At 41.5% G+C, this 11,068-nt stretch overlaps 1 protein-coding gene and 1 long non-coding RNA gene across 4 annotated transcripts; one reads left to right on the forward strand and one right to left on the reverse strand.

Moving 5' to 3' along the window:
• Positions 1–294: 294 nt before the first annotated feature.
• Positions 295–9,156, reverse strand: usp46 (ubiquitin specific peptidase 46). 3 transcript variants are annotated; one of them, XM_086047977.1, is made up of 9 exons: positions 8,811–9,156; positions 5,768–5,848; positions 4,443–4,656; positions 3,833–4,080; positions 2,861–2,937; positions 2,694–2,777; positions 2,338–2,535; positions 1,026–1,104; positions 295–944 (listed from the first exon to the last, which is right to left on the reverse strand). In XM_086047977.1, the coding sequence occupies exons 1-9, from the start codon at positions 8,844–8,846 to the stop codon at positions 843–845; spliced, it is 1,119 nt and encodes a 372-aa protein (XP_085904103.1). In that variant the 5' UTR covers positions 8,847–9,156; the 3' UTR covers positions 295–842. The 3 variants fall into 3 exon arrangements, with proteins under 3 accessions (XP_085904103.1, XP_085904102.1, XP_085904101.1); XM_086047976.1 differs by having other exon boundaries at positions 2,861–2,961; XM_086047975.1 differs by having other exon boundaries at positions 295–1,104.
• LOC147138787 (uncharacterized) lies at positions 2,344–9,780 on the forward strand. Its single transcript, XR_015089063.1, has 3 exons — positions 2,344–2,558; positions 2,633–2,972; positions 4,376–9,780. It is a non-coding gene; the product is annotated as an uncharacterized LOC147138787 (long non-coding RNA).
• Positions 9,781–11,068: the final 1,288 nt, after the last annotated feature.

Genomic DNA, 11,068 nt, shown 5'->3' on the forward strand with positions numbered 1-11,068 from the left:
CAGATACAGGGTCAGCTATCAACTGATACAGACCACATCAGTAGGTAGAGGATCAGGCATTGACCAATTTGTGCATTTGGGTTTGCAATTGACTAATTAAAAAAATAAATAAATCAGGTCCTGGTTTTGGACAATTCAGAATTAGCAGATACCCAGACCCGTGAAGGCCACTGAAATCTAGTGTTGCTACAAGAAATCGTGGACAAAAGTGCAATAATGCAAATAGCGAAGATTTAGTGTCTGCATTGCCAACATCAAATGTTTGAACAGGAATTTGAAGTTCTTAAGGTCCCATGAGATTTTATAGTTTAGGTTTATTGATTAGCAAAAAATAAACAAATAGTGTTCAAATCAAGAAACACATTTCAAAGTGAGGAAAAAAATAAGGAAGCCCATGTTTGACGGACTCTTAGAACTGGGACAATGCTGATGTCTGTGCTAACCACTGCTAAATGATTAAAAATAACAATAATAAAATAAAATAATACGGTTAGTGCTACGTTACAGAAATAAATACGTTCAATAAATAAGAGACTCCATCCGCAGAATGTGTTGTAAATGTGCTGTGTCAGCTGATCCCGTTGTTAGGTAGTTTGCCGAAATGAAAATCTCACTTTAAAACCCTAAAAAAATATGCATAGCAACCGAGAGGAATGAAAATGGGTCAATTTATACACCATCCTCTGTAGAGTATTTTTGTTTTGCATAAAGTGCGCTCAGATGCAGGTGAAGTCAGTTAAAAAGTTAAGGTGGGGGTTGGCACACATGGAGGAGGAAGACGAGGAGGTGGAGGAGGAGGAGGGGGGAGGAAGGGGGCGGGGGGTGGGTGGGGGGCGGTCGAGTCACTCTCTGGACTGGTAGAAGAGGATGTATCCCGACTCGGAGTTCTTGGAGATGTCTGAGGTAAGTCCGTAAAACTCTTCGATGGCGTGAGCGTCGATTTTCTGCGGGGCAGGTTTTTGACTGATGAGACAAACATGGCTCGCGAACAAAGAAGAACAAAGCGAGAAAGAGGGGTGACGTACCTCTACGATGTCATCGTCAAATAGCAGCCAGAAACCATGACTCTTCACGATGGTGATGTAATGCCCTCTGTTTGGACCACTGAACAAACACACAAACATTCCTGTACATGCGATGTTGGGCAGTAGTCCATCCAGGCAGACGGGAACGGAACGGAACGGAACGTTATATATCGTGCATATGTATGTGCATATGTTGATAAGGTTTATATCCATGCTTAGCGGGCATTATTAGACTTCCCGTTTCAGTTGAACTCTCTATCTGTACATTCGAAATGCAACTCTGTCAAAGATGACGAGAGAGAAAGGTCTCAGGTTTTTTATTTTGCAGTCATCACTTCATGGCAAAGAAAATAATGTAGGAGAAGAAATGTGATTTCATGTTTAAAAAGAGCTTATTTTGCCGGTAAATTCACTCATTATGTTGCTTATATGCTGCATACGTTGATGGCTTACATTTAAATTCATCAGTTCATGCCTTTAAAAAAATAATAAATTGAATGGGGGCATGTTTTTGTACTTGAAAACTCCTCCCTGTAGTAAAATTAAACAAACACTTAAAGCTGAAGTCAACCTAAACATATTATTTTCAAGAATATATTATATGCAGGCCTACTAGTTGAAACAAGGCATTTTGATAAATATTACGTTCCACCCGTTTTTTTGGCTATCCTTGGCGGTGGCCATTTTGTCACTTCTGCCGACTGAAAATGACAAATCACAACTGCTCAGGTAACGACCAATCACGGCAGACTTGTTTTCTGAAGCTGAGTCGTGATTGGTCGTTACCTGAGCCCTGAGTAGTTGTGACGTCATTTTCAGTCGACAGAAGTGACAAAATGGCCGCCCCCTGAGATGGCTAAAAAGAGGTGGATTCTGCTGCTTAACTCATATTCCCAAACAATATTTATCAGAATGCCGTGTTTCACCTAGTGGGCCTGCTGGGAACGTATTCTTGAAAAAAATGTGTTTGGGTTGATTTCCTCTAGTCTCTAGACAAAGTATTGAACAGTCAAACGCTCTGCATGCAGTTCATATATTTGTTGCTGTATGTACCAGTCAAGAGCTTATTTTATCCATTATTATTTTTTTTTAATTATTGGACCATTACTCTGACCAAATTTTTTGTTCTACAAAATATAGGAATCTAAACAGCCTAAAAAAAAAAAAAAAAAAAAAAAAAAATTATATCAGTCGGGCCCTACTATTTTTCCTTGTTAATTTTCTTTTTTCGTGAAAAATAATGTATGCATTCGGTTTAATACTACATCCGTACAAGGTGTGCGTTGGCCAATCATCAATACGTGTACTTCACCTGCCGCAGTGGACCACCACGGCCACCAGGTCATACATGCGATCCAGGTTGAGGGCGTCGCCCGACGTGTTGAAGAGGCGCAGCTCCAGGGGGAAGACCACGCGGTACGACAGCTTGGTGTAGCGGTGCAGCTGCTCCATGTACTTGAACCTCTTCAGGTGCAGCGCCAGGATCATGGGCAGCTTCTTCACGCACATCCTACCACCAAGACACACAAACAGGTGGGTGGTCCAAATTAGTGGAGTTATTTGATGAGTCAAAGTACCGCTGAAATTGAGTGTAAATTATTTCGCAGACCCCCATTGTTCTGAGGACCACCGTTTCAGAGCTGTTTCGGCGGCGGGGCGTTTACTGACCGCTTCTGCGCCTCCTGCTTGCTGCAGCACATCTCGCAGTAGTACTTATACTCGCTGCACAGCGTCTCCGTGTTGCTGAAATCCCTGCGGAGCGACACGGGTGGCGCAGAGGCGTTATTCAATCCGACCTACTTTCCCGCTTGGTGCCATTTCAAAATGTGGACTACCTGAGACAGTGCGTTATCGACGTGTTTTGCTCCACGTCCACGGACAGGTCGAGGAAATCCTCATCTTTGCTGCTCACCTGGCAAAGACATTTAGGGGGAGCCTAAGACACAGGTGGGCAAACCTTTGTATTCATAAATTCATTTTTGAAACGGACAGACCGGCCGGATGAGGTCTAAAAAAAAAATGATGAAAAATAGTTCATTTTGACAAAAATAATTTCATTTTTAAGTAAAAATGAATTAAACTATTTAATGAAATACAAAATTGTTCAAATGAATACTGCATTTATTTGATACAAAATCTTTTTAAATACATTTATTTTACACCTATTAAAATAAAAAAGTGACATTTATATGTAAAATATATATTTTTTTAATCTTTTAAGTTTCAAATAAATTGATTTGCATTATTGAGATGCATGAAAAACAAAACAAATTCCCCAAAAAATATTTTCATCAAATGAGATATTTTAATCAGTTTTTATTATTTATTATTCTCATTTTAAAATTTTAATCATAAAAAATGTTTTTGTAAAATTGTTAATTGGAATATTTTTAGAAATAAAAAAAGAAAAATATTTAAAATTATACTTCAACAAAATAAATTAGAATTAAAATAGTTTTATTTATTTTTAATATGTTAAATGTACGTATAATTGATTTATCACATAATTTCCAATTAATCAATACACATTTATTGAGATACATGAATAAAAAAATTTAAAAAACGGAATGCAAGGACGGAAGCGCTTTAAAAGGACGAGGACGGACGGCGATCATTTTTATGAATAAGGACGGAGGGACGGACCGGCAAAAAAAGCAGGTCTGACAATTACTAAAAAGAGTGCATATTTATTTCTATTCTACCATTTTTTTTCCCCATTTCCTTTTCTTCAACAAATCGACTTCCCGAATGTAAACTAAATGAATCAGTCCATCTGAATGAAGCAATTTTGTCTCGTGGCCACATACCGTCTCGCAGTTGAGGCAGCGGGTCTCGTTGGTCAGCGTGCCTTGGAAGATGTCGTGCACCCAGGTGGGCTCCGTCTTGTTCTCGGTTGTGGTCGTCGTCGTCTCGGGCTCGGCGGGGGGCCCGTTGCTCTTCGGGCGACCGTTCTGCTTCTCCTGCTTCTTTTCCTCCTGCAGGATGTCGGCCACCGTGTTCAGCAGGTAGTTGAGGAACTCGTGGGCATCCTGCTGCATGTAGTTGTCAAACAGGTCTGCAGAAATATCGCCCCCCGGCCCGGAAATTCGGATTACAAAACCGAGCGGAAAGCCGACCAAATTCACGTATGGAAAAGGCTCGATAACGATGACTCGGGGAAAGGAAATCTGCAGCCATTTTGATTTTTTCTCATTAACCTGCAGCATGCGTATAAAGTGCAGGTACACTGAGCCAACTTATTGAAACAATTCTAATTCGAATTACTGCAGTTGCTCAATTAATGATTAAATCCCTAATTTTTTGCCTTTTTTTTCACGGTCCAGAAACGTGTATTCTTTTTTTTTTTTCAGATTTGTAGTTGACTCGTAGCATGACAGGAAACAAGCAAAACAAGCAAAGACGACGCGGGCTCCTCACCGTTCTCCTTGCGCAGGCGGGAGATGAACTTTTTGGGCGGGATGACGCCCACCTTCTTCTTCTGTGTGGCGATAGAGTGGAAGAGGTCAGCCAGGCACGTGAGCAGGTTTTCCTTCTTCTTCTGCTGGGCCTTGTAGGCCAGCACGTTCTCGCGGAACGGCCGGCAGAAATAGAGCGCCTGCAGCACCGAGTTACAGTAGCACGTGTTGCCAAACTGCCGAGAAGCAATCGAAACCAACGCGTTAGAATGCATTTAACCCTCCTCTTACGGCCATTATGTTCGGGAACAGCAGTAATAGCCCCTGGGGTCAATTTGACCCAGGGCATGTTTGTTCAACCAAATTGTTTATATCTCATTAGTAACTCCATTACTAACCATTTCAAGGCATATTTAGTGCATTATGTCTCAAAGATCATACTTCAGTGGTTTCGGGAAGCCAAATTGGAGATGTTTAACCCTCCCGTTCTGTTCAGGAGCACAAATTGGGTCAAATTGACCTGGGCATGTTTAATGATCCAAATTGTTTATATGTCAACGCTTCAATTCACATTTTAGTGTACTGCCGATCATGGATCATGCACCATTGATTTAAGGAAGGAAAATCCAAGACGTTTTAATCCTTTTTTTATATTTGTTCCTCACAAGCAGCAATATTGCTCCTGGGTCAATTTGACCCGGCTTGTGTTTAACCATCTTATCGTATCAGAAGTGTATTTACTTTTTATTAAACACTGTTAATATCTCATTATGCCCATTGCTTGCCGATTTAATCCGTGTTTTATGCTTCACCTCACAGTTAATGCTTCAATGAGGATAATTCACACAAAACAACAAAACACAACCAGTGCTGCAACGCATGTAGACAGACAATACTCACGGCTATAAATTATTTTATCTTGGCAAAAAACTGCAAGTTTTACTGTAGCTCTTTTACTAGCAGATATGAGTTTTCCATATCTGAGCTGTTGTGACAATATCGTTTGAATTATACTGCCGCCCTGGTGGCCAAGACGCTGACACCAGAAGGAGACCCTTAACACTCATTGAATGATCATGATGAACAAACCATTTAGTTCTTTACATTCTTTATAATTGTTATTTAATGTATGTTTTTATTAATTTCAATACTGAACAGTGCTTTTTTAATTTTTTTTAATTAAAAGATACAATTTGGTTTGTGGTTTTGGGGGCCTGGAACGGATTAAAGGCATTTCCATTCATTTGAATGGGGAAAGACGACTTGATTGTCTTGAGTTACGGACGTGGTCACGGAACCAACTAAACTCATATATAAAGGCACCACTGTATTTGTGTTAATGCTTACATTGACCAGACCAAAGTAGTGTTCATTGATGGGGAACTGCTCGGGGCCGATGTCTTTCTCCAGAGCGGAGGCATTGGTGCCCTGCAAACAGAGAGACAACCACCAAAATTAGGAACGCTTGGCCTTGTCACAAGTCTCCAAAGGTATTTCCCACCGAAAACGGATCCGGGCTAAATTGTCCAGGTGTGTTTTACAGATGATTGCTGGGCCTGAGCTCTTATCTCTGCGCCGAGTCGGCTTTTTCCCTCCTCGAGCTCAAAGCGAGGCTTTGTTGGGACGACACGGGCGACAATTTAGCCGGCGGGCGCTTTTGACGGCCCGCGGCGCTCGGTTCCGAGCGTCAAAGCAAAAGATGCTGAATGCCGCTTTGTGCTAGCGATCCGGGGAAAGTAGTGGCATTAGCGCACTTATACATCAATCAATGTCTCTAGATTGATTGTTTGCTCTTCTATCAGCAGCAAGAGCTTTGAACATCCAGTCAGGAAGGAGCCTGATAGACAACTAATGGACACACAGGACTATTCACGATTCAGACAAATAAAATGGTTAGAGTCTAATCCAACTAGGAAGTAGCCTGCTCAGTGACAAATAGTCAAACAAATATGGAGGTTTTTTGTTGTTGTCACAACGAAAACGTCCTCTCCGAAAACAAAACGAAGAGTCAAGTCCAATTATCTTTAGTCAACCTAGGTGAACTAGGAAGTAGCCTGCTAGCTAGAAAATAGATAAACAAACAAACATAGCTTTTCATGTTTTTTTCCCCCCACTTACTTTTGGGCGTTATGAGTTCCAATAGGGAAATGAGTCTACTTCAAAATCAAGAACCAAAAATGGCACAGCCCAGTGTAGTATGCCAATCTCAGTGAGCCGGGAAGTAGGGTGCTAACTGACAAATGGCCGAATACATTTTGCATTTCGCCATTTGTCAATCTATTTTTTTCAACAATTCTAGACTAGTCATGATTAAACTGTTCTCTACCAAAGCAAAACAATAATAAAAATGGTACAGTCCAATTGTCTTAAGTCAACAAATAGAGTGGCACATTGACAGGGGCGCACATAACTGGTACGCAGGTACGCATGCGCAACAGAATTCGCTGATGCGTACCGTCATTTGCGTCACGACGCGCATTTGCGTACCTGTACACACTAGTAGTGCAGTGGATTGAATCATCTTTGATTGGTAAGGATCAGGCATCGGTTCAGAATGGGCACGATAAAAACTGGCGCGTTCACAATAAGGCAACGTGATTAGTCCGCATTCAGCAGAGGAAGTTGAATACCCTCAAGAATCAAGATCACGTGAGTTGCATGTACAGGAGCGTTTTGCAAACATACTCAACAAACACACGGCCTCCACAAAGGCTAACTTCAAAATAAAGTTTACCAAATAATACGTCAATGCAATAAAGCCTTAGTGGCTTTTACTTTGAAATTGGCCCGCGTTGTGGCGTAACGGCTAACTTGACTTCCGTTTTCGACTTATCGGCAGTTTTAACGCTTGCTACCAACACTAACACAACGCAGTCTCCAAATCATATTCAGTCGCTAATTTAGGACACGAACAAACCGCTGGTTAATTACGCTGTCATTGTATGATACGGCACAAGTCTCCGGCGTTAGTGGCTAGCAGTTGTTATCATTAGCTGGTAGCACAACAGCTGCCTCTTGGCTTACTTTTTTAAAAACGTTTTTCTATATTGTGGACATAGATTACTTTGTAATGTGCTCGGTCCATGTTTTAAGAAAGGTGCACTGTACCAATTACAGAATTGTGTTAAATTGTGTTCTTAAATCCTAAACAGCCATAATAGACATTAGGAGTTGATTTTTTAATATTTTTTTGTTTTATAAAATAAATTAAGACAGAGTTCTGTTTAGCCTTTTTTTGTTCTCGTACAAAAAAACGATCCGATCCGTGACTCAAAATCCGTGACCGATCCGAACTGTGACTTATGTGATCCGTTGGACCACTAGTGAGTACCAAAGAATCTCCTGGCAGTCATGCGAGTACCGCATGAAAAAAATTATGTGCGCCCCTGCACATTGACCTGATTCACGGCCACATTCACCACATTCATTTGTGGTGTTTAATGCAAAAAAAAAAAAAAATGTGTCAATTGGGACAGCTGGGGTCCACCGTATGGTTTTTCTCCTTTTTTTGGTTTCCCCAGCTTCTTTTTGTAATTTGGAGCGCACAAAACTGATGGCCATGGCAAAATAAAATATGGTACTTGATTACTGTATGCCAATCAATCTCAGTCAACCAGGAAGCAGATTGCTTACTTAGAAATAGCCAAACACATTTGACATTTCACTATTTGTTTATTTTTTTGCTGCAATTTTAGTCAAAACGAAACTATTCTTTCCCGAGGCAAAATGTAAAAAAAATATCTGCATAAAAAAGGGTGCAATCCAATTATAAGTCATCCTAGGCGACCCGGTAAGTAGCCTGCTAGAAAGCAAACAAATTTGGCATTTTCACCGTTTTTTGTGTCACCTTTTCCCCTCTTACTCTGTCAAGATGAAACTGTTCCCTCCCACAACAAAATCTAAATTGTACAGTCCAGTTCAGTCAACCTCAGTACCCCTGGAATTAGCCTGCTTGCTGCAAAACGATCAAACAAATAGTTTTATCATGTACTTAACTTTAAACATGTTATCAGCGTTTTGCGTTACAACTGGGAAATTCTTCCACTCTAAAATTAAGCAACAAAAAAATCATTTTGCGTCATGACGTCACAGTGATGGCATGGTGGGTTTACCATCCGCAGACGCATGCGTCCCTGAACGCAACACAAACCCGGATGACTGTAGTCGTGCCTTTCCGCCGCTCTCTCGTGTTAACTTCACACAACCACAAGGCGCTAACACACAAATAACACACGACAACAGCTATTGAACATATTTAACGGAGCCCGGCCAGCATCGTATCCGGCTCCGAGCGTCTGCTTTCAGCCACCGCACACCACAAGCCCTCGCTCGGGTCAACACGGAGGCTACTCCGGCTAGCACCACAGACAACCGATCACTTAGTACTCACCATATTACAAATGGAGGCGATGTTTCTGACAGTCATTTAGTTTACAGTGTCCCCCTGGCCGCCATCTTCAAGAAATAAACATGACTGAGAGCGCAAACAAGTTGAATTGGAAGGCCACACACACACAGCGAGAAGCCCCGGGGCGGCGTCACAACGCAGACCCGCGGCACCATACGGGCAGCGACGACCTCCGACAGACTGGAGAGGAACTCAGAGACGAAGCGGCTTCATCTCCAAAAGAGGTGAAAATACAACATCATGGAGACAAGTTACGAGAGGCAGGTTTGTTAGCAAACAAACAGGAAAATGCTTCCGCGGCGACGTCATGCAGCCCCGCCCACCTGTCGCCAAACGTAACGATTGGTTCAGGGGTAAGCATTTGATTGACAGGGACATGCAGCCAATCAGAGAGTGGGGTAGTGAGCCTTGGCTGCACTGTAACCAATCATTGGCATCTGCAGTTGATAGAGCGAGGCGCCAAATCGAATGATTTGGTTCGGAGGTAAGTCTTTGACTGACAGAGAACTACAGCCAATCACAGCGTGGAATAATAAAATTGGCTGCGCTGCAACCTATCATTGGCATCTAGTATTTCTCAATGGATGACGAAACAGTTAAGAACATAATAAAAAAAGTCCAACGATACGTTTGTTTGTATATAATATATATTTATATTCTTTATATTTCCACATCTTTAAACAGATACGGATGAAAAAAATATTAAATGTTGTTTTGTTCATGTATTCATTTTTACTTTTTACTATTTTCTTGTCTTCTAAACTGCCAGACAGACAACACCTATGTAAAACCCGTCCAAAATAAAGGTTTTACTTAAGAAACTAACTAACTAAGTGCCACATGTATTTTACTCAGCTAGTGTCATCTCCAATTAAATCAATCACGAGGCCGGACGTCCTCTGACATATCTGCCCCTGCTGTAGCTTTAATTGTGCTTGAAAGTGAGAGTAAAATGTGCTAATCGTGTAAATCACTCATCGATCAGTGAGATTGATGAGAAGTGATCAGGTCCAAGGATGATACGATTTCTTCACCGATCTTGGTCGCAATCAAGCGGGCCGATGGGGATCTTGAGGTTAGCCTCAACGAAGAAGAGGGCTGATTCAGAAAACGGAAAATAAACTCGACCGAGAGTAATGCGGAATTTGGGAACGAAGAGGTTAATGAAACTGCAGGAACAGAGCATGCATGTGGTGGTATGCATGGTGACCAGAGAGTGACGATAGGATGGAGTCTTGCCAATCAGAGTATTACAGAAAAACATGGACCGATGATTTTGTCTGTGAGAGTGAAGAGAGGGCCAATTAACTTGGCAGTACAGTTCACAGGGGTGGGGTTAAGTATTAGTTAAAGAGTCTGTAGTTCTAGAACACCTGTCACTATTGAAAGTACAAAGCATAATATCAACCATTTTAGTGTACTTACAGTATATAGTTATGTGAACCGTTTAGGCCTTATCTGCCTTTGAAGAAAAATATTTTCTTGGAGTTGTGTGGAATTGTGGATTTGTTCAAATGTAGCCTCTTAACTGCTTAATAAAAATAATTAGCTTCAACCTGGACCCACAAATAATAAAACTCATTTTACTCAATTCATTCAAAATGGAGATGCCTACTTTTGCCTTTAAACTCTTCAATAGTTTGTAATTGTTAAATTTCCTATAAGCCATGCCAGAGCCACATTGCATTATCTAGCGCGCCTGAAAGCACCATGTAGCCTTGGAGGGCTTTAAAAACAGTCCAGAATTCTCTCTGTAGGGGGTCTCCCACCCTCAGGCTGTACCATCCCACTGTGTTTGTGCTTTCACAACAACCCCTCCGCAATTATCTCCTTAGCATTTAAATGTGGAGCCCAAAAAAGAAAGGAAAACTACAAATAATTGGGATGAAAGGCACTTCAAAAGGGAAAGGGCAGCGGAGGATGGCGAGGGCGTCGGGTTTGGTATGCGGCTTCGTTTGCTTACATTATGTCAGCCTGTAATTGACGAGGAAACAATTGCAGCTGGTGGCCATTCAATACAAAACGTTCCACAGACGTGTTTTGCTTTTTCTGTCCGCGTGTGGATGTACTATATTAATTTGTCTGAGTCACAGCATTTTCTTGGATTGACTTTGTCATTGCTCTTTGTGTGCTTACATGTGGCCGTTTGGAGGGTGATGAGATGAACACTGTGGCATCCATGAAATCAAAACAGGCGGTGATGGAGATAAAATCGGAGTTATCTTCCTTTTTGGGCTATG

This window comes from Filicampus tigris, chromosome 12 (assembly GCF_054856515.1).
Source record: "Filicampus tigris isolate MCC_2025a chromosome 12, RoL_Ftig_1.0, whole genome shotgun sequence".
Classification (NCBI taxonomy): Eukaryota; Metazoa; Chordata; class Actinopteri; order Syngnathiformes; family Syngnathidae; genus Filicampus; species Filicampus tigris.